At 39.8% G+C, this 24,089-nt stretch overlaps 1 protein-coding gene across 2 annotated transcripts in view; it reads left to right on the forward strand.

The window, feature by feature from the left end:
• Nucleotides 1–4,071: 4,071 nt before the first annotated feature.
• The window catches only part of apoba (apolipoprotein Ba), a 68,929-nt gene continuing 48,911 nt past the window's right edge, over nucleotides 4,072–24,089 (forward strand). The window contains exons 1-9 of one of the 2 annotated variants that reach the window (XM_073056983.1): nucleotides 4,072–4,210; nucleotides 4,760–4,798; nucleotides 5,371–5,486; nucleotides 9,072–9,217; nucleotides 11,870–12,023; nucleotides 13,082–13,237; nucleotides 13,354–13,472; nucleotides 18,801–18,886; nucleotides 22,228–22,456. In XM_073056983.1, coding sequence (XP_072913084.1) covers nucleotides 4,153–4,210; nucleotides 4,760–4,798; nucleotides 5,371–5,486; nucleotides 9,072–9,217; nucleotides 11,870–12,023; nucleotides 13,082–13,237; nucleotides 13,354–13,472; nucleotides 18,801–18,886; nucleotides 22,228–22,456 — 1,103 coding nt within the window. In that variant the 5' untranslated portion in view covers nucleotides 4,072–4,152. The remainder of the gene's footprint in view (nucleotides 4,211–4,759; nucleotides 4,799–5,370; nucleotides 5,487–9,071; nucleotides 9,218–11,869; nucleotides 12,024–13,081; nucleotides 13,238–13,353; nucleotides 13,473–18,800; nucleotides 18,887–22,227; nucleotides 22,457–24,089) is intronic. The other variant, XM_073056984.1, reaches the window with a different exon arrangement.

Genomic DNA, 24,089 nt, shown 5'->3' on the forward strand with positions numbered 1-24,089 from the left:
TGCAAAGTCAAATGTAAGGGGAAATTATTACATTCAATGGCAGGTGTCTTAAACACATTAATATACAGAGATATACTGGAGTCCTTGGTTGGTGGGGTGGAGGTACTGTATCTGTCTGCTAAGGGAGGTGTAAGGTGCACCTTCCTTCCACTAGCCTTCAGATCACCCTTGGGCAAGTTGTAGCACCAGCTTAACTCCCTGATCAAAGTCACGTGAAGCCATGGGAGCAAGTGGTGTATGGTCATATGAGTAGCTGGTGTATATCATAAGTCCTGCTTATGTACCTATTGATGTCACGCAGACAACTTCTGAAGAATATTGATAATGGCTGGAGTCACCTGTCTTGTAAAGATACTACTGAGAAGAAGGCAATGGCAAACCACTTATGCAGAAAAATTTGCCAAGAATAATCATGGTCAAGGACCTTAATCGCCCACTTTATATGACATGGCACATAATGATAATAATGATGATATTGGAGTCCAAGGCCATTGCTGCATCTAAGCAGCTAATTAAGTATGTAGATGGGATGGTAAAGAAGATGTGTGACATCCTTTCCATCATTGGGCATTTGGTATAATGGTAAGAAAATCATGTTGCAGCTATATAAATGTCTGGTTAGGCCATAATTGGAGTATTGTGTGCTTTTCTAGTCAGTCCATTACAGGAAGAATTGGAGGCTTTGGAAAGGCTTTGCAGGATGCTGCCTGGATTAGAAAGTATGAGCTAAAAAGAGTAATTGAGAGAGAGAAAATGTTTGCAGGTAAAATGTTTGTTAAATAAGTAGCTTTTAAAAGTGACATAGGAAGATTTTAGGGCCAGCAGGTTCCTGTTAGAGTGGATGGCTAGGCTGACAGGTTTGGGGAATCCAGGCTGATGACAGATATTCAGGCAATATGCAGGAAAAAGGAGGCATATGTCAGGTAAAGGCAGAGGGGATCAAGGGATTCACTTGCGAAGTATGAGGAATGCAGGAATACAAAAGAGAGAAAGTTGAAGGGCAAAAATAAAGCATTATCTTTGCAAATAAGGTTAAGATGAAACATATTCTGTAAGTTATTCTGTAAGTTATCAAGAGATTCTGTAAGTTTATCAAGAGCAAAAGGGCAACTAGGAAGATAATATGTCTCCTTAAGGATTAATGTCTTTTTAAGAAACCACAGAAGATGGGTAAAGTCTTAAATTAATACTTCTCATCTGCATGTACCATAAGAGATAGGAAAAGAATTAGGCCATTTGGTCCATCAGGTCTGCTCTGCCATTCAATCATGGCTGATTTATTATCCTTCTCAATCCCATTCTTCTACCTTCTCCTGATAACCTTTGACACACTTACTAATCAAGAACCTATCATCCTCCGCTTTAAATATGCCAATGATTTGGTGTCCACAGCTGTCTATGACAATGATTCCACAGATTCACCACACTCTGATTAAATAAATTTCATGGACAAAGTCATAGAAGCTAGGGAATTCCAAGAAAGGAATATTGATGTCTTGGGAAATACTTATATAACAAAAGAGGAGGCGTGGTTCTTAAAGCACATAAAGGTGAATAAATCCATGGGGCTGGACCAAGTGCATCCTAGGAAAGAAATTGCTGGGGACTTGCTTGGGATAGTGGTATCATCGGTAGCCACAGGTAAGGTACAGTACTATAAAACTGGATGATGCAAAATCATGTGCCCTTATTTAAGAAGGGCTGCAAAGATAAGGCAGCAAACTACTGGCAAGTGAGCTGAACAAAGCTACTGAAGGGTATGTTGAGAGTCCAAATTTACCTACATTTGGAAAGGCAAGGCCTGATTAGAGATAGTTAGCATGGTGTTCAGTGTGGGAAATCATGCCTCACTAATTTGATTAAGTTTTTTGAAGTGCTGACTAAGAGGACTGATGAGGGCAGGGCAATAGGTGTTGCCTACATGGACTTTAGCAAAGCCTTTGAAAAGTCCCACATTGTTGGTTGGTTCAAAAGATTAGATCACATGAAATCCAGGGTGAGCCAACTATCTGAATAAAAAAAAAATTGGCTTGGCGGTAGGAGTCAGAGGATGTTAGTAGAGGACTGCTTTTCACATTAGGGGCTGGTAACCAGTGGTATGCCGTAATAATTGGTGCTGGGTCCACTGTTGTTTGTCATCTATGTTAAAGATTTGAATGAGACTGTCATTAACATAATCAGTAAGTTATTGGATGACACAAAAATTGGTGGTATAGTGGACTGTGATAAAGGTTATCTAAAATCACTTGGGAAACTGAACCAAGGAATTGCAAGTGGAATTTCATTTGGACAAATGTAAAGTGATGAACTTTAGTAAGTTAAGCTTGGGTAGGACTTACACAGTAAACAGCAGGGCCCTGGAAAAAAAGTTGTTTGTAAAACAGAAAGATCTAGGGGACAAGTACATAGTTCCCTCAAAGGTAGAAAGGGGTGGTAACTAAGGCATTTAGCACTTTTGCCTTCATCTGTCAGGACACTGACCACAAGAGTTGGGATGTCATGTTAGAACCTGAACAAGGTATTGGTGAGACTACACTTGAGATATTGTATGCATTTCTGATCACCCAGCTATAAGAAGGATGTTATACGCCAGAAAGGGTGCAGAGAAGATTTACAAGGATATTTATGGGACTAAAAGGGTTGACTTATAAGGAGAGACAGAATTGTCTTGGTTTTTTGGTTTTCCCTGGAGCACAGGAGGTGTGAGGGCCAACCTTACAGAGGTATATAAAATCATGTGGAGAATAAATAAGATGAGTCTTTTTCCCAGAGTAGCAGACTCTAAAATTACAGCGCATAGTTTTAAGGCCAAAGGAAAACTATTTAAAGGACACCAGAGAGGGAACTTTTTCCATAGTGGGCAGCACTATGCAGAACAAGTTGACAGATGAAATGGTAGAGGCGGATACATACAATTGCAGCATTTAACATTTGGACAGAAAAGAACATAGGATATGGGCCAAAGTCAGATATGCAATTTAGTTGGCATGGGCAGGCTGGGCCAAATGGCTTATTTCTGTACTGTGTAATTTAGGATTATACAGCTGAATAGTCTTGCTCCATTCTTCCATATCCACTGCATTGTTAATTCCAAGCTGAGCCCTTAATCTTATTCTCAACCATCAGTGTCTTCCTCCAGAAGATTGTGTTTCTGTGGTTGTCTGATTTTATTTGCTGCTAAATCCTGTACGTTTGATGGCTTAGAATATTATTCCAGCACCTATGAAAAACCTGTAAACTGAAATTATCTCTCTGTTTCTCATTCTGCAGATAGGGTTTATCCCAGGGAAAGGGAATCAAAATTAGAGAGCAAAGATAAAGATGAGAAGGAAATGATTTAATAGAAATTCGAAGGGCATCTTCTTCACACGCAGGCTGCTTCCTATATGGAACTACTACTAGAAGAAGTGGTTAAGTCAGGTACAATGACAACGCTTAAAGGTCTCTTGAACAGGTAGAAGTATTGTAGAGTGACGTGCGCCAAACCTGGGCAAATGGGACTAGCTTGGATAGGTTTTTAGTCAGCATAGATGATTGGAACTGAAAAGCCTGTTTCCCTGTTGTATTACTCTGTGATTCCATATCTACCGCTTTGCTGTTCAACTGGAACTGACGGATTATCACCCAGCCTATTCAACCCGCTCAGTCCAAGACCAGCTACCAGACAACCTCTTGCCAAACGGATAACTCCTCCCCACCCTCCACGAATTTTTGTCTGTATAAATTAGAGTCAGAGCACGTTCGCAGACACTATCTTTGGTTATTATCTTGATGATCGGCTCGGAGTTTCGCTCTGAGTTTGATGATGTCATCGGAACCTGCCTATCTGTTATTAGTTCAACCCTTGCAGCTTCTCTGCCTCAGTTTTCAACAGTCATATCATCAAACACCGAATACATTTTCCCTTCTCTCCTAAATAGGAATATTTATTATTAACTTCTCATCAGGACTCTAAAAGTATTTATAAAAAGTGTTCAGCTGTACTTGTCTCGAACGCGTGAGTACCCAATGTAACCTTTGGACCTTCCGATAACTTTTGCAATTGCAGTGAACTTCACAAACAGATTGGCCCCGTGATTATATAAATAGAGAGCCAGCATTCTGCTTAGTCACTTCGAAAGAAGATCGTCGAAGGAACATCGGCAGCTCAGCATGGGCTGCGCGGCAAAGCTCAGTCTTCTACTGCTCGTCAGTAGCTGGGCTTCTGCAGGTAAGTTCATAACAATTCATGGCCCATTAAATGCCCTATTAAGTATAACACATTCGTAACATTTTGAATACTGTACAAAATTTCTGATTAATTTCATTCGTAATGCATAGTTTGTATTTTACAGAGAGACAGCAATTCGTGTATACTGAGACTAATATTCTTCCAAATTCGTTCATACTCATTCTGCTTGTTGCTGCAGTATTTAGTTACGACGAGAAGATAGTTTAATATGCTTCTTTTAAAACAATAAATCCTAAATAAATTAAGTAAAACAATAAACCCTTACCAAATTAAGTAAAAATCATTTTTTAAAAAGTCATCGGAATATTTTGTCTTTATCTTTGAGTAATTTAACTGGACCTTTTGGAGAAGTAATCCCAACATTGCATCGCAGCTGTCTGATTACCATGATTATTAACGAAGAAACAAACGATTCGAAGGATAATTACTGAAAATCATGCATTTAATGTAGTCAGGAGAATCTTCGAAAAGAAGCGTGTACATGTTATGTTTAATTTGTTCACATTAAAATTTATCTTCACTTTTTAGAATCTGGGCTCGACGACAGAAAGAACACGATATGTTTCAGTAAGTAGCATTAACTACATCACTGTTATCACTGCCATGAACCTTAATGCGTATTTTTGGACCATAGCCATTTACAAAAACGCAGACTAAGTTACGTTTTATTTATTTAACAATAAATTGGTACGAACAAGTGGAAATGAAACTCTAACAAAACGGTTAAATTGTTTTAAAATACTACTTAGATGAAGGACCGAAGACATCGCGAGCAGCGGTAGAATTTCGACAGTAGCAAGTATCACTTAAGATATGTGAGGAAACGAGGTGTTCTTAGTTCCGTGTATAAGAAGACTCAAAATTGTCATAAATTCACAAAGTAGAAGCAATTGCTGGTGGATGTTTGGTTTGTTACGACGAACCAGTTCTGCACAAATGTGGACAGGCGGAAGTGCGCCGCGTATTGGGGGGTCGCAATGTTGCAGCCACTTCTCGCTGGATCTCTTTCGATATCCCCAAGACTGGCTGCTTACCATAAAACACACGGATCTAATGACCAGTATTCTAGCTTCAGTTTTGGGTGAGGTTGTTTTATCTAACATGGGAACGATAACATGCACTTTCTTTGTCCCATGCAGAACAGTCCACTCGCTTCAAAAATCTTAAGAAATTCACCTACCAATATGAAGCTGAGACCTCCAATGAAATATTCGAGAAGCCCAACTCAATCTCCGGTGTCCAGATAGCCTGTAAAGTAAGTTAGAAGTTTTTGTCGATGTTTTCTGACGGGAGAAAGTGTTCTGGAAATCAAAAATAAAAACAGAAAATGTCCAGAAATGCCAACAGAATCAGACTTTGCAGATGCTGTCTGACTTGCTGAGTGCAGTTTCTCTATTTTTTCCAAAATATGCTGTATATGATAATAAATAATTGGTTCACATCTTTCAATACATTCATTGTACTATTAATTCAATATATTCTCTTACAATCTACACACATCCCCTCTTTAAGTACACTTGTAAAGTGCCTGAGAAATCTGTCCAACCGTTTAATGCGGAATGGCAGCAGGATCTTAGTCCACAGTCCTTCCTCACAAGACACTTGCCATAGCTGGACTAAGCTTCAGTGTGTTCCTCATACCCAATCTACTCCTTGGAATGTGCTATTCAACATCATTTGTTTGTGGACATCTCCCAACAAGGGAACACCAACAGGATTCAGGCAGACCAAAGTGGATCTTTTAGCAAGTTTATGATCTTCCAGAAACAATTGATATTAATCTCATTGCATATTTCTTCTCCTTGAGAAGAACCTGCAGATTTCTGAGTCCTATGTTACAAACCTCTTTGGGGCAAGCTTCACCAAGCTTCCAGACCTACTTGGCAAACACAAGGGGGTGAATGGTAGTTTCAGATTTATTATTCATAACAATGTAGAGCTAATTGCGATCCACTGCCACCAGGTTCAATCGTGACTTCAGGTGTGGCTTAGTGCAATTTGACATTCTCTGTGGCCTTATGGATTTTCACCAGATGTCTCAGGTTTTTCCAGTATCTCAGAAGACATGAGTGGCAATTGATAGATTAATTGTTACTGTAAATTGCTGCTGGTATGTAAATAAGTGGTGGGACATGGCTTGATGAGAATAAAAAGTGGAATTAACATAGGCTTGGATTTTGATAGTCAGTATGGAGTCAGTGGGCTGAATGGCCTGTTTCTGTGCTCATTTCTCCGTGACTCTAAGACTGTAACCTATGCAGTAAATTGTATTGGTACACATCATTCTCTACATTCATTGCACCTTTAGTTCAATACATTCAAGATTGGTTAATGTCATTTTCAGTAAAGGAGAACAAAATAATTGTTACTTCAGATCAGAATACAAAAACACAAGAATAAGAACATAATAATTAAAAAAACACAATAAATATAATACATAACATAACTCAAACATATAGTGGCACTAGTCACAGGAGTGTCTGTACATGAGATGACTGACAGGAAAATAGTAAAGGTGGTGGGGATTTGGAGATGTGAGTGAGTGTTGGAGGTATTGATCAGCATTACAGCTTGGGGAATGTAGCTGTTTTTGAGTCTGGTGGTACAGTACTGTGTTGGCGCATGGCCAAATGGTTAAGGCGTTGGTCTAGTGATCCGAAGGTCATTAGTTCGAGCCTTGGCTGAGGCTGCGTGTGTATCCCTGAGCAAGGCACTTAACCACACATTGCTCTGTGACGACACCAGTGCCAAGCTGTATGGGTCCTAATGTCCTAAAGGGGAGACTTGCAGCTTGGGCAACTGCTGGTCTTCCCTAACCTTGCCTGGAAACTTTCCAAGGTGCAAATCCATGGTCTATCGAGACCAACGGAGGCCTACACACACTACACTGGTGTGTAGTGTGTAACCTCTTTTCTGATGCAGTGGGACAAAACATGTGGAATCCTTCATGATGTTACTGGTGTATATATGTCCTTGATGGAAGGTAGGCTGGTATGAATGCTGCACTGGGCAGTTTTGACTACCCATTGTAGAGCCTTCCTGTCTCAGTTCAGTTCAGTACCATATAGCATACATGGTATGTTGTTCAGTTCAGAACAGTTCAGTTTCAGTACCATGTAGCATACTACGCATCTATACAACGACATTGAGTATAGATGTGTATTGTCCAGCTCTCTCCAACTTCCTCAGAAAGTGAAGACAATGGTGAGCTTTTCTGATTGTATATAATCTGTTCTGGGACATTGATACATTGTGAGATGTGCAGTCCCAGGAGTTGGAAACTGCTTGTAATTTCCACTGATGTAAAAAGGGGTGAGAGTGTTGCAAGTTCTTTTAAAGCTTATACCCATCTTCTTTGACATGTTGACATTGGGGAAGAGGTTATTTGCCTGGTGCTAGGCCTCAAGTTCTTCTACCTCCTCTTTGTAGCTCGTGCCATTGTCATTGGTGATGCGCACCATCACAGTCATATCATCAGCAAACCTAACAATGCGATTTCTGGGTGTTTGATCAGGCAGGCAGTCATGTCTGAGCAGAGTGTACAACAATGGACTCAGCACACAGCCCTGGGGTGCATCCGTGTTGGGAAAAATGGGGAGGGAGAAGTAGCCTGACTGTGAGGTCTGTTGGTTTCGAAGTCCAACATGCAGTTGCACAGTGGTGTATTCAGACTGAGTAGTAGGAGTTTCTCTTAGAATGTGTAAATAACACTCATGTTTTCTTCTTGGGAGGCTATAACAAAGGGACCAACACCTCAGTGTCCAGCTTTTATTTAACTATTTTTAAATTACTAGCAGACTGTGAAAACCTGTTCTTAATAATTTATGTTTCTTCAATTAACTCGGGCAGTATCAATATTTTTCATTTACTCAAAACAAAAGGCTCTCCAAACATTGAAATAAAAAGTTTTTTTAAAAATTCATGATTTCAAAAAGGTGGGTTGATTTCTTTAAACTGTGAATTTTTTGATGTCCGTGTAATGTTTAATTTGCAAATGAAATAACCCTATAAATAACAGCACATTATTTATATCTACCAGGATAATATGCTCCAACCTAAATCATCCACAAAATTACTCAAGTAATGAAAAATACATCTGTTTCAGAGGTTCCTCACTCTTGGTAGTGAAATAAATAAAACTTTGCTAAATTAGCATGCTCTAACTGTCTCACTCAAATACAATTATTCCGCAGAAGATTAGCTAACATAATTGTGCATACTTTACTTTATTGTCACCAAGCAATTGATACTAGAATGCACAATCATCACAGCGATATTTAATTCTGCGCTTCGTGCTCCCTGGAGTACAAATCAAAGTAAATATAATAAAAATTTAAATTATAAATCATAATTAGAAAATAGAAAAGGGAAAGTAAGGTAGTGCAAGTCAGGTCTGGATATTTGGAAAGTATGGCCCAGATCCAGGTCAGGATCCGTTCAGCAGTTTTATCACAGTTGGAAAGAAGCTGTTCCCAAATCTGGCCGTACGAATCTTCAAGCTCCTGAACCTTCTCCCAGAGGGAAGAGGGACAAAAAGTGTGTTGGCTGTAATTTTGTAATTAGTTTTACCGAGTTGAGCAAATGAATTTTATTCTTGGCATTGTAAAAGCACCTAATAAGCACCATCTTTTAAAAACATTGCAGGTAATCCAATCTTTCTATTTTATGTCTGTTAAAAATGCACAGCCCTACATTTCCTCACTCTTTTGAACACACAAGGTGAAACAAAGAAAAAGAATTATTTTAAGTTCCTAAAAGTTTATGCAACATATTAAGACTGTGAATTTAACATGAAAAAGAAAGCTGAAATTGTTCATTTAACCTGCATTTTTTTCTACAGGTGGAACTTGAAGTACCTCAGTACTGTGCATACAGTATGCGAGTAAGTTCATGCAGCTTAAAGGAAGTGGAAAGTGTCAGCAGTGATGGCAAGCCAATCTTTGGTCTTTCTAGTAATAATGAAGAGTTCCAGCAGGCTATGTCCAGGTAAGGAAATCCAGCACTTCTGAGCAGTAGTAGCTGTAATTTCATGAAGTATTGTCCCACCCATTGCTGAGGTGCCCAAAGGCTTGGTGACACAAGTAGTTAAGGGTCGAAGTGTGGAAGAATAGGGGCTGATGGAAAGTGGTGTTTAACAGCACTTTGGATTTGTTTCTGTTAAGCAAGGTGTTATTTTGTCTGCAAACAGACATACTGAGACAAATGACCATTAGTAATAATGGCATCTAATATATTAGCAATGCATTTATCAGACAATAGTCTGTTTTGTTGGCAGGTTTCGCTTTCTGAAATAAATGATCACATTAATCATAATCGGAAATAGTCAACAAAGCAAGCATTTAATTCTCTCTTAATATGTGGTACTGATAGTGGACTAATTTATCCATCATGTCTTTGAATTTGTGAATGTCACTGAGCTTACAACATTATCAGGGACACAGGTCATCCCCAAATTAGGAATGCCCAAATTATGGTCAGCTCTACTTATGAAAGAAGTTCAAAAGTCCAATGTACTGGTATATATGTTCATTCCTATGAATGATAGAACTAATTTCATTTCTCTCTCTCCACTTCTATTCTTTCTTTTCAGTCCTATATGTCTTGGATGTCACTCATTACCAGAAGATCATAAGATATAGGAGCAGAATTAGGCCATTTGGCTCTTTGAGTCTGCTTCCTCATTTCATCATGGATAATCTAGTTTTTCTCTCATCCCTCTCATTACAAAACAGAGGAGGCTATCATATGAAATGGCTACAATATCAATTGATTTTGTACATTTTCTGACACAGACAAAATCAACTTATGAACATCTGTGAAAACAGAACCATTTTTTACCCATAGACAAGCCCATTCATTGTTAGGACTTATTGACGCCGAAATTAGTCTACTTTCAGGTACATTACCAGTAGCATCCATACAGTATATGCCCTAACTAGATGGGAATTGAGGCTGACCTTTATTGCTCCTTGGTATGATCAACTTTATCTGAAGCTTCACCTCCACAAACAGATAAATGCAATCAATTTTTCTACTTGACCTGAAAGTAGGTTCCACAGAATACAACAAGCAATCTTAGACAATTAAGTATTCCTGCTCCTCTACCTCTTTTAAACCATTTCTGAAAATTAATTTGAGAGTACTTGCCACCAGACACAAGGACAGTCTCTGTTGTGAGTCTCTTGAATAGGCTGCAAATAACAAAGATGAACCCTTGATTCCTAAATCTACCCCGTTAAGGCTCTTGCACCTTATGTGTCTACCAGCGTGGCACTTCCTTGCAAAAGAAACACTATATCTTGAATTCAATTTTTCTTCAAAGTTCAAAGAGTTCAAAGTACATTTATTATCAATGTATGTATACATTATACAACCTTGACATTTGTCTCCTAACAGGCAGCCACAAAACAAAGAAATCCAAAAGAACCCATTAAAAATGATGTAATTATATATGGAATTATTTGCCTAAATGGCAAGAAAACAAAATCTTTTCACTGTATATCTCACTATAATAATAGAACAATTGCCAAATTATAAACACTGTACTTAGTGCTGAATGCTACTTAAGTTTCAGCAGACATCACGGAATCTGAAATGGAGTATGCCCTCTTCAGTCTGCTGTGATTGGCTTTTTAAAGAGTGTCTCTAAAATGGGCATTATGCTTTGATCTATCTTTTATTGTCAATGTAACAAAGAATTAGAAACATAGAAACGTAGAAAACCTACAGCACAATACAGGCCCTTCGGCCCACAAAGTTGTGCCGAACATGACCCTACCTTAGAAATTACTAGGCTTACCTATAGCCCTCTATTTTTCTAAGCTCCATGTGCCTATCCAAAAGTCTCTTAAAAGACCCTATCATATCTGCCTCCACCACTGTTGCCGTCAGCCCATTCTACGCACTCACCACTCTCTGAGTGAAAAACCTACCCCTGACATCTCCTCATAGGTACCTATTCCCCAGCACCTTAAACCTGGGCCCTCTTGTGGAAACCACTTCAGCCCTGGGAAAATACCTCTAACTGTCCACACGATCAATGTCTCTCATCATCTTATACACCTCTATCTGGTTACCCCTCATCCTCCTTCGCTCCAAGGGGAAAAGGCCGAGTTCATTCAACCTATTCTCATAAGGCATGCTCCCCAATCCAGGCAACATTGTTAAGACACAGAAATGACCCAAACCAGCATCAGTTTAGATATCTTTTAGCCATCCACAGGCAAGGAATTGTGGTGACACAAGCAACTTCATATGATTCAATGTGAAGCAACAAACAATCTGTTGGAGACACTGGCACAAACTGTCTGTCGGAGGACAATGAAATTGGCCTAGTGAGGTTCCTATGACATTTCATTTCAAATTCTTAAAAGGCAATGATAGTCCTAGAAAATTTTAGGAACAATGTAATACTGAAATAGATAGCTCTTTTGGGCGTTTCTAGATTAATGAACTAAAATGGGGAAAATTGCCTTACTCATTCATAAGTAATGCAATGTGGGATGGGATGGGAGAATGGGATTGATGTAGACAGCTGCAGGTGAAGAGCTGCAGCTGTCAAATAATCGTGATGAGCCAACTGGGTGCTTCAAAATGGTAAATGTTGTGATTCTATGAAATATATTACTTTGTATGTAGATATGACCTGAAATTCACGTCATACGGACACATGGCTGTCACTCTATATCCAAACAAAAATGAACCAACCAACATCCTTAACATCAAGAGAGGTATTATTTCTGCTCTTCTGGTGCCAGTGGAATCGAGTGAAAATGAACAATTAGTTGATGTGGTAAGAATCATTCAAAATAGTTGATTATAATTTTAGTGGTTTTAATAAAATAGCTTCTAAAAGTTCATTCAGTATCCATATCTTATAGTAAATGTCTGGCATAAAGTTTCAATAAGGAATTATCATATAGTAACATTAACTGCCTCTATAGGTAGTTAACATTTCAAATGTTAAAAGGCCTGAACAGATTAGATTAAAGTTATTTCCCATAGTAGGGGGAGTCCAGGACAAGAGGACACGACTTCAGGATTGAAGGATGTCCATTTAGAACAGAAATGCAGAGAAATTACTTTGGTAAGAGGGTGGTAAATCTTTGGAATTTGTTGCTGCAAACAGTTGTGGAGGCCAAATCATTGGGTGCATTTAAGGCAGAGATAGATAGGTTTTTGATTAGCCAGGGCATCAAAGGGAATGGAGAGAAGGTAAGGGAATGGGGATGACTGGAAGAACTGGATCAGCCCATGATTGGTGGAGCAGACTCAATGGGCTGAATGACCTATTTCTGCTCCTATATCTTATGGTCTTATTGCTAAAGTGATTAGTCTGGGTTCTTTTGAGCTTTTGAGTTCAGTTTTTGGAGCAGTGAGGTAAGAGTAAACATTCCATCAGTGACATTCTCTGTGAACATAACTGATCATGTAGCCATCTTTGTCCTTTGTCAACCACTATCTAAAATTACTTTTAAAAAATCTTAAATCTCTGTATTTAACAATTGATTCCCTTTTGCTATTTTCAGATGAATGTTCAAAAGTTCTACCACCCTTTACATGCAGAAATCTACTTCTTTATTCCTCTAGGACTTAGTATAATATATATGCTAGCCATTTCTTCCTTAATGAGCAGAGTTGGTTTCTGTCTATATACTGAAACAGTTTTCTTTCTATCTTGAATGCTTCAAATCTCTTCTTAGTCTTCTAGATTTTAGAGAATACAGAACTCATTCAATAATTTCTCTGTATGTTTTAGATACCATTATGATAATTTTCCACTGCACTAAATACAAATTTTAAAATATATTTTAAATATTATTGAAAACGTTCTCCCTTTTTGTGACCCAGGCAACCGTGTATGGTAACTGCTCAAGCAAGATCACAGTGCACAGCAGAGCAAACAGTCTTGCTACTCATATGACAATTGGAAGAGACCTTGCTCAGTGTAATAAATTCACACCCATCAGAGACCACACTAGTCCTATAGCCATGGTTACTAGACTGGTAAGGAAAATATCAAAGTATGAGTATTCTTAGAATTGTGATTTATATTGCAATTTAAAGAGATTTTAAATTTCATTTTATAACACAATTTTTTCTTTTTTTATTTATACACACAGCCATTAGATACAGCACTTCTGTCTAGTAATCAATCTTGCAGCTACAAGTTGGATGGGAAGAAACATGTGACAGAAGCCATTTGCAATGAAAAGCACATTTTCATGCCTAGTTCTGGCGGGTATGTTGGTTCTCTAAAACAGAACTCTGATTGAAAGCTTCTATATTCCCAGACCGTTAAAATGTCTTTTAATTCACAAAAATATTTGTCCCACCATCCAGTTAGTTTTTTTTTATTAAAGGTGCTTATGTTAATCTGTGATATTTAAAATTACATTCTAGTCTTACTCTCTAGGTTCAGTTTGGATTGTCCACACAATCTCTGATGGTGACAACTACTATGGACAACCTGAAAGTTCTTTAAAATGCCCTTTCAAAAATTTCAATAATTGTAAAAGACAATTGGTTTATTGTTTTTACTGTAGATAAACAATTAATTAGATATCGGGCATAGAATAAAGGCATTCAGTGCTGTTCAGCTGCCATATCCTTTGGTCATTGCAGTTACTAAAGGGAATAGAATAAAACAGAACAAGAGGAAACAATGAATTCAATGGTTCAATGGTTCCATTTCATATCAGAGAATGTGTACAATATACAACATGAAATTTTTGCTCTCCACAGCTATCCTCAAAACAGAACATCCAAAGAATGAATGAAATAAAAAAAGATATAAAAACCCCCCCAAATCCCCTGCCCAGCATCAACCTTCTCCACACTTTTTATAGCACAAAACTCTCTCTCTCTCTCTCTCTCTCTCTCTCTCTCTCTCTCTCTCTCTCTCTCTCTCTCTCTCTCTCTCTCTCTCTCTCTCTCTCTCTCTCTCTCTCTCTCTCTCTCTCGCTCTCGCTCTCGCTCTCGCTCTCGCTCTCGCTCTCGCTCTCGCTCTCGCTCTCGCTCTCGCTCTCGCTCTCGCTCTCGCTCTCGCTCTCGCTCTCACAAGACAGATACTCTTTCCACAGTGAGGGGGAGACAAACAGTCACTTTTTCGATGTTACGGTCAGTCTGAAGTGTTACTTTTTACTTCAGGTTTCCTGCCTCAAAAATTGGCAGCAAACTCCCACTCATCATCAAGACATAAAGAGAGATCACTGAGTGCAGAGACCTACGACAGTTGCAATTGCTGTCTTCGATATTCTGGCTCACACTACCCTTCAGTCCTTGACAGCAGCACGAATTCATGTCCACAGGGCTGCACAAGTCCACACCCTGAAGCCATCTGATTTCAGGTGAACCTGGATTTATCGAAAATGTGGCCAATCAGCGAGCTCCAAAAATGGGAAATCGCCACCGTGCAGAACTGCAGATTGAGTGCCACTGTAGATCAAAGACACATACAGTATCGCAGCCACCCTCAAAAGGAAAACAGAGACATTAGAAGAGGAAGAATGTAACTGTTTTGCTGATGGGTTGGTAGAAGTCACCTTCTGGCACTTTCTATAGCTCCACCCCTCAATTCCAGCCTCTTTGACAGATTCTCTGCTTTCTTTACCTGACAAGGTCTTTGTAGAATCTCCTATTTACACATGGGGTTTACATTAACTCATTGGCTATATTCCTTATTTGTTGCCTACTCTTCAAAAAATGTTGCTGCTCCACCTCCACTTAACTAGTCTGTTAATATTGGGGAGATTCCTTAATTAAAGCTTTCTTCAGAGTGTGCACAGAGCTTCCCATCCTTTGTACAGGCATTAAATCAGCAGATCTCTGACCATGGAGTTTGCTGCCAGAACTTCCAGCCACATAAGCCAACAAATTCCTGGACCTGGTTGGCTTTGGAGCTGGAGCTGCTGAATTCTCATGGCAATGCTGTGCTGCCTCCTTCCACTAGAGGGCTCACATGTAACATATCTCCACTTCAACATGGCCACTTCATTGGCACCCTTTAAAGTATTTCAAAGGTTTCTGAAATTCATTTTGTAGGCTAATATTCTCCTAAAACTCAACCACCTCAATGCCAGACCCTCTAGCCCCTCACTCAAGATCACATTTTGTTTTTCATTTAACATGCATGTAAGGGCTTTGCTGTCAGGTCCAATTGAAATAACCATTTGCTAATGAAACAATGATAAAACTTTACCTTAAATATTTGGCTGGGCCTCTCATGCTTCCCAGTGGTGGGCATCAAGTTCATTCTGACCGGATTCCTTCCAACACACGAGATCACAGTCTGAAAATCAATGCAAGCTTTCATATTGCTGTTTCTTCAAAAATGTTACAGTAGGTGTGGAACCAAGTTGTATTGGCACTATGGCATTGCTCTCTACATAGGATTGATGGAGTTTCGTTCAGTAGCCATTCAGTAATATTTTAATGTTACAGGAAAGCAGCCTACCTTTTGATAGATTTTTTTTTCCAAGGCCTGAAAGAGGCTTATAGCTAGCCTCAGCTTCTCAGCACAGCAGTATGATTTTTCCATAGGGTCAGAGTTGTTTATGACAAAGTTAAGCTTCCAACTAATAGTCCTTGATCAGCTTCCTGATGTAAACAAAAACCAGTCTTCATCATGTAGCACATTAAACATGGCCACAAGTGTGATCAGTCAATGGTTAGGAGACTGGCCTTGCAGCATTAATCTTAGTGTCTGGGATCTCTGTCCACAGAAGCATTTAGACCTTCTGTGATAATCACTTTCTTCCAGCAAAGGTATCTGAGGAACATCACATGCAAATAATATTAACATGGCAAAACAGTATAAATATTAGAAAGAATTGGGGATTGTTAGGAATGACAGGGAGAATGACGTAAAGACAGAGTGACAGGAAGAACTAGAAATCATGCCTCAACCTTCAGTTTCTGTGATGGATGACCCTTTTGTCTCCAATTCATTGGTGTGTTCTTTTAGCTTGTAAGAATTGTACCCACGTTTGGAAATACTTCGTAGTTTGTAAATCTCTTGTAATTCAAAATTAAGGCATAAGAACAGAATTAGACCATTTGGCCCATTGAGTCTGCTCTGGCTGATTTATTAACACTCTCAATACCATTCTCCTGCCTTCTCCCTGTAACCTTTGAAGCCCTTACTAATCAAGAACCTGTCAACCTCTGCTTTGGAAACACAGAAAACCTACAGCACAACACAGGCCCTTCGGCCCAAAAAGTTGTACCAAACATGTCCCAACCTTAGAAATGACTAGGCTTACCCATAGCCCTCTATTTTTCTAAGCTCCAAATACCTATCCAAAAGTCTCTTAAAAGACCATATCGTATCCGCCTCCACCACTGTTGCCGTCAGCCCATTCCACGCACTCACCACTCTCTGCGTAAAAAACTTATCCCTGACATCTCCTCTGTACCTACTCCCCAGCACCTTAAACCTGTGTCCTCTTGTGGCAACCATTTCAGCCCTGGGAAAAAGCCTTTGACTATCCACACGACCAATGCCTCTCATCATTTTATATACGTCTATCAGGTCATCTTTCATCCTCCATCGCTCCAAGGAGAAAAGGCTGAGTTCACTCAACCTGTTTTCATAAGCCATGCTCCCCAATCCAGGCAACATCCTTATAAATCTCCTCTGTACCCTTTCTATGGCTTCCACATCCTCCCTGTAGTGAGGCGACCAGAACTGAGCATGGTATTCCAAGTGAGGTCTGACCAAGGTCCTATATAGCTGCAACATTACCTCTCGGCTCCTAAATTCAATTCCATGATTAATGAAAGCCAATACATCGTATGCCTTCTTAACCAGAGTCAACCTGCGCAGCTGCTTTGAGCGTCCTATGAAGTCAGACCCCAAGATCCCTCTGATCCTCTACATTGCCAAGAGTCTTACCATTAATACTATATTCTGCCATCATATTTGACCTACCAAAATGAACCACTTCACACTTATCTGGGTTGAAGTCTATCTGCCACTTCTTAGCTCAGTTTTGCATCCTATCAATGTCCTGCTGTAACCTCTGACAGCCTTCCATACTATCCAAAACATCTCCAACCTTACTATCATCCAACCTTACTTGTTATCAGCAAACTTACTAACCCATCCCTCCACTTCCTCATCCAGGTCATTTATAAAAATCACGAAGAGTAAGGGTCCCAGAACAGATCCCTGAGTAACACCACTGGTCACCGACCTCCATGCAGAATATGACCCATCTACAACCACTCTTTGCCTTATGTGGGCAAGCCAATTCTGGATCCACAAAGCAATATCCCCTTGGATCCCATGCCTCCTTACTTTCTCAATAAGCCTTGCATGGGGTACCTTAAATATATATCCACAGCCATCAGTGGTAATGAAATCTACAGATTCACCACCTTCTGGATAATCATAAACTCCCCCACAATAGGAAACAACCTTTCCACGTTCATTCTACCTAGACCTTTCAGTAATCAATAGGTTTCAATGAGATCCCCCTTCATTCTTCTACACTCTAGCGAGAACAGGCCCAGAGCTATCAAATGCTACTCATTCCTTAACCCTTTCATTCCTGGGATAATTCTGATGAAGCTCCTCTGGACCCTCTACAATGGCAACACATCCTTTCTTAGATCACGGGCTCAAAGCTGCACACAATATTCCAAGTGTGGTCTGACCAATGCCTTATGAAGTCTCAGTGTTACATTCTAGCTTTTGTATTTTAGTCCTCTCAAAATGAATGCTAACAACTTTCAAGATAACCTTTAGTGAATACTGTATGAGGGTTCCCTAGACACTTTGCATCTTTGATTTCTCCCTGTTTAGAAAATAGTCTATGCCTTCATTCCTTCTACTGGTGCATAATTAAACACTTCCCTACACTATATTCCATCTGCCACTTCTTTGCCCACTGTCTTAATCTGTCTAAGTCCTTCAGCAGACTCTCTGCTTCCTCAATGTTGCTAGCCTCTCCACCTATCTTCCTATTGTCCATGAACTTTGTCATAAAGCCATCAAATCCATCATCCAAAACATTGACATAAAACTCCAAGATTCTCGGAGAGTTTTAAATGTGTGTTATTTGTCTAAACATAAACATGTATCATTAAAAATAAAATAAACTGTGTTTAAACTACTTCATTAGCTGGAAGTATCTCCTCCTTGGTAGAGAGGGGACAATCACCACTCAAGCAATGGGTTTTGGCAACTAGATCTCGCCAAAGAGACTAGCTAGGAAAGTAAGCTAGTTTTTGAAGAGTAGGTGGATGCAGTGTAACCTCACTATAATGAGGATATCTGTAGTTAACTACATCAGATAGGGCTTAAGCCTTCTATTGAGTTTAGTGTTTTATGGGCAGTGAACCCAATACCATCACAACTTACCTGCTCATGATAAAATGAATATAGAAAGCTTACTGATTTAGTTTCTTACCAAGTTGCAGTAACACTATGGGGATTAAGCTTACATTCACACCCCATGATCAAGTTATGTGATTTTTTTTCTTTCTGGACACACTGCATAATTTATGTTATTAGTAGAATAATTAATCATGAATTAATAATATAGAACTGCCTTCTTTTTATTAGTGATGTATATGGATTTCTGTCACGTGTAAAACAAATTCTTAATCTGGAAGCAGTAACTACAATAAACAGCCAATACTTTGCTGGTGGTAAGATAAATTTTTAACTCTATATGTAAAATAGAAATATGTTGTATAATTATTTTGTTTAGAATATTCCTTTGCTTTATTTTACATCTTGAAATCTTATTCAGTGTAAGTGTAATGAAACCAGTCTCTAGCTTCGTATTCTAACTTTGCTGAGTGAAGTACAGTTTGATTTTCAGTTTACATGCTTGAATGTAAATACATACTTCATATTTGGTAAAATGATTATTTTGGATATAGATTATTTTGATTTCAGAATCTGTGTGGGTATCATGGAACTTAACATGTAAAATTCCAATATAGGACTGTGAAAATAGATTTTTTTTACAGATTACAGATTGTATCAGATTCCAATTCATTTATTTATTCATCGTATGATGAAATACACAGGGAAATGCATTGGGTGCATTAACAACCAGCACAACTTCAGTATGTATTAGGACAGCCCACAAGTGCTGCCACACATTCTGGCACCAACATAGCATGCCCACTATGTCTGTAGAACAACAGAAGCAACAACAACAAACTGCATCAACAAAAACAACAATAATTCTTATTTGTAGGTTTCTGTGAAGAAGAAGATATGCAGTTGATAAAATCAGCTCGATTTACAGCAGCATCAGTCAGGCACCCTAAAAGCTCTGATACTTTCCTTGTTTGTTCAAGAGGTACAGTACTCAGGCCACTGATACACAAGGAATGTCCAGACCTTCCCACTTCTGGTCTGACCCTCTCACTAGCCTCACTATGGGAAGCTAACGTTTTTTTGAATCAGTGGCTGCATTCCCAATTCTGCAATCATGTTATGACAGGGAACACACAGAGAATGCTGGTGGAACGCAGCAGGCCAGGCAGCATCTATAGGAAGAAGTACAGTCGACGTTTCGGGCCGAGACTCTTCATCAGGACTGGTCTGCTGCGTTCCTGACGAAAGGTCTTGGCCTGAAACATCGCTTGTACTTCTTCCTCTAGATGCTGCCTGGCCTGCTGCGTTCCACCAGCATTTTGTGTCTGTTGCTTGAATTTCCAGCATCTGCAGATTTCCTCATGGATGTTGTGACAGGTCTCTGTTTGGTCAGCTGAGAGCCTCCTGCCACCATAAATAATTCTCTTCCAATTAAAACCTCACTGGCATCTCATAATGCCAATCATCAACTAAACAACAAGGAAATCAAATGGTCATTAGTATGAGTTTATTTCAGAGTGAAGACCGAGAATTATTTATAAATCATTAGATTAGAATTAGAATCATTGTAATCAGGTCCAGTATTGCAGACATGCTTGAAATTTGTTGTTTAGTAGCAGTGCAAAACATAAAAAAATTAGAAGTTATAATAGAAACAAACAAATAGATTTATAGAAAGATAGGTAGATAAGCCAAGCAGATTCTGCAAATGCTAGAAATGCAGAGCAACACACACACACTGTTGGAAGAAGTCAGCAGGTCAAGCAGCATCAATGGAAATTAATAAGCAGTCAATGTTTCAGGCCAAGAGCCTTCATCAAGACTGGAAAGGAAGGGAAATAAGCCAGAATAAAAAGGTGAGGGGAGAAGAAAGAGGGTAAGCTAGAAGATGATAGATGAAATTAAGTGGGTGGGGGAGGAGGGATGAATTAAGAAGATGGTAGATGGAAAAGGCAAAGGGGTAGAGAAGAAGGTGTCTGATAAAAAAATAAGGAAACATAGAAATCCTACAGCACAATACAGGCCTTTCGACCCACAATGCTGTGCCGAACATGTACTTACTTTAGAAATTACCTAGGGTTACCCATAGCCCTCTTTTTTTCTAAGCTTCATGTACCTGTCTAGGAGTCTCTTAAAAGACCCTACAATATCTGCCTCCAGCACTATTGCCAGCAGCCCATTCCACACATTCACCACTCTCAGTGTAAAAAAACTTAACCCTGACATTTCCTCTGTACCTACTTCCAAGCACATTAAAACTGTGCCCACTCATGTTAACCACTTCAGCCCTGGGAAAAAGCCTCTGACTATCCACATGACCAATGCCTCTCATCATTTCATACACCTCTATCAGGTCACCTTTCATCCTCCATCGCTCCAAGGAGAAAAGGCCGAGTTCACTCCACCTATTCTCATAAGGCATGCTCCCCAATCCAGGCAACATCCTTGTAAATCTCCTCTGTACCCTTTCTATAGTTTCTATAGGAGAGGAGAGTGAACTCTGGGAGAAAGTGAAGAAGGAGGGGCACTAGGGAGAGGTGATAGGCAGGTGAAAGGAAGAGGTAAGAGGTCAGAGAGGGGAATAGAAGAAGAGGGAAGGAGGAGGGAAAAAATTACTGGATAAAGAAATCAATGTTCATGCCATCAGGTTAGAGGCTACCTATTCAGAACATGAGGTGTTGCTCCTCCACACAGAGAGTGGCCTCATCACAGCAGAAGAGGAGGCCTTCGAGCGACAAGTCGGAATGGGAACAGGGGTAGGAATTTAAATGGTTGGCCGCTGGGAAATACTGCCTTTTGTGGATGTAGCAGAAGTATTTGACAAAGTAGTCCCCAAATTTTCCAGTGTAAAGGAGGACACATTGGGAGCACTGTATGCAATAGACAAGGCCAAAAGATTCACAAGTGAAGTCCTGACTCACCAGAACAGACAATTTACGGCTCTAAATGGAAGTGAGGGAGAAAGTGAGTGGGAAGGTATAGCATTTCTGTCATTTACAGGAATGGAAATCCTCCCTTCCTTCTACTCAGGGCCCCAAACAGCTCATATTCTGTCTAGCTAGTCTCCGAACTTCCCTTACCTCGTCTTCTATTCTGCACATGTGCCTCTTACCTCTTCTCCTCACATGACCACCACCTCCCCTGTTTCCCCTCCTGCTTCCCTTTCTCCCATAGTCTACTCTCCTCACCTATCAGCTTCCTTCTTTGCCAGCCCTTTGCCTTTTCCATCTATTACCTCTCAACTTCTTCATCCTCCCTCCCCACCCACCAGGCTTCACCTATCACCTTCTAGCTTTCCTTTCTTCCCCCTCCCCACACTTTTTTATTCTGGCATCTTCCCCCTTCCTTTCCAGTCCTGATGAAGGATCTCAGCCCAAAATATTAATTGTTTATTCATTTCCATAGATGCTGCCTGGCCTGCTAAGTTCCTTCTGCGCTTTGTGTGTGTTGTAGAATGATAGATAGATAGATAAATTGTGCAAAAGGAGAATAGTGGTAGCATTCATGGGTTCATGGACTGTTTATAAATCTGATGGCAGAGGAGAAGAAGCGAAGATGTTGAGTGTGGTTCCTCAGGCTCTGTATTTCATCCATGATGGCAGTAATGAGAAAAAGAGATGTTCTGGATGGCGAGAATCCTTAATAATGATTTTTTTAGTAGATGAATCAACAATCAAGAAAGAATTGACTATGGAACATGTTGACGATAGAGTACAGAGTGCAGATTCTGTACTGTTAGCATTACAGAAACTGTCCACAATCTCAGAGGATGGTCAACGTCAACAAAGGGCTAATTTGTTCCAAATGTTGGTGGCTGAACTGAGGAAGTTAGATGGCAAAACTCTCGAAACAGCTCTGCCTGACCTACTTAAAATGGAAAAACCCAGGTAATGTGGATTCATGTTCCATAGCCCTGTTTCATGGTGGAGGTTGTGGGATACAGTGATGACATGCAGAAATAGTAGCTGATCCTACCACAACTCTGAACTTCCTGTGTTTTGGTAGGATTGACTACTAATTCTGCATACAATCATTGAGACAAGTAATTACCAATTTTTCATTCATAATTTAAATGCAGATATAACAGTATTGCTGTTAATAATGAATTATTAATATTTTAATATGGATATTTGCTGTACAGCAATGCTTCCTGACAAGAAAGATCAGAGGTTTCTTAAAACATTCAAAACTGTTAAGGCAGATATATGGTCAAAGAAGAGATAAGCAATTGACCTGAATAAAGAAACCCTATTTTGTCTGGTGTAGTGACACCATCCGGTGAGTTCAGCAAAGCTGAACAATAAGGTAATGGGACATTGTTTAATCAACATTGTCTGGTCAAACTAATAGCACTAATTCTTGATATCTTTGTAACTTACCTATCATAATTGTCCAAGTACATTTTGATATTCCATATATAAATATTTAGCATTAAAATCTATTTGTAAAAATTGTAGATGGAACCCTAGTGCACTGAGTTGGCATTCCCACCCCTTCTGCAGCTAAATCTCACTAATGGCATCAGTGTCATAATTCCATGTGCTGATCTATGCTCTAAGATCATCCACCTTACCTGCAATACTCCCTGCATTGAAATAGAACATTATTCCCACCATGCTCAACATTTCAATGGCTGTTTTTGTATGTAGGCGTAACATTTCTATCCCCACAACCACTCCACTGTCTGCGCAGGAACTCTGGTTGCCAGCCCCCTGCAAATCTAGTCGAAACCCCCTAGCAAACCTTCCCACAAGAATTTTAGTGCACCTCCAGTTCAGGTGAAAACCTTCCTATTTTACAGATTCCACCTTCCCTCCTGCACCATCTCCTTAGCCATGTGTTAAACTGTATTATCTTCCTAATTCTGGCCTCACTTGAGCACGGCGCAATAGCAATCCTGAGATCATAACCCTGGTGGCCTTGTCTTTAACTTACCACCTAACTCCCTGAACTCACCTTGTAGGACCTTGTCACCCTTTCTGCCTATGTCATTGGTACTGAAGTGGCCCATGACCTCTGGCTGTTCACCCTTTCCCTTAGGAATGCTGTGGACTTTATACACAATGACCCTGACACTGGTTCCTGAGAGGCAACATACTAAATGGGAATCTCATTCTCATAAACAGAACCTCCTGTCTGTTGCCCTAACTAATGAATCCCCTACAGCTCGCCTCTTTCCCCCCTACCCCTTACTTTCTGAGTCACAGAGGCAGACTCATTGCAAAGACCTGACTGCTATGGCTATCCTCTGCTAGGTTGTTCCTACCAACAGTATCAAAAACAATATAATTATTATTGAAGGGGACAGCCACAGGGTACCCTTTCCCTCTCCTGATGGTCACCCATTTACCTGTGCCCTGCACTTTAAGTGTAACTACTTCCCTTTATCTCCTGTCAGTTAACCCCTCAGTCTCTCAAATAATCTAGAATTCATCTAACTCCAGCTCCAGTTCCCTAACGTGGTCTATAAGGTGCACTTCTTGCAGGTGTAGTTGTCAGGGATACAGGAGGTCTCCCAAT

The sequence above is a fragment of the Hemitrygon akajei genome, chromosome 9 (assembly GCF_048418815.1).
Source record: "Hemitrygon akajei chromosome 9, sHemAka1.3, whole genome shotgun sequence".
Classification (NCBI taxonomy): domain Eukaryota; kingdom Metazoa; phylum Chordata; class Chondrichthyes; order Myliobatiformes; family Dasyatidae; genus Hemitrygon; species Hemitrygon akajei.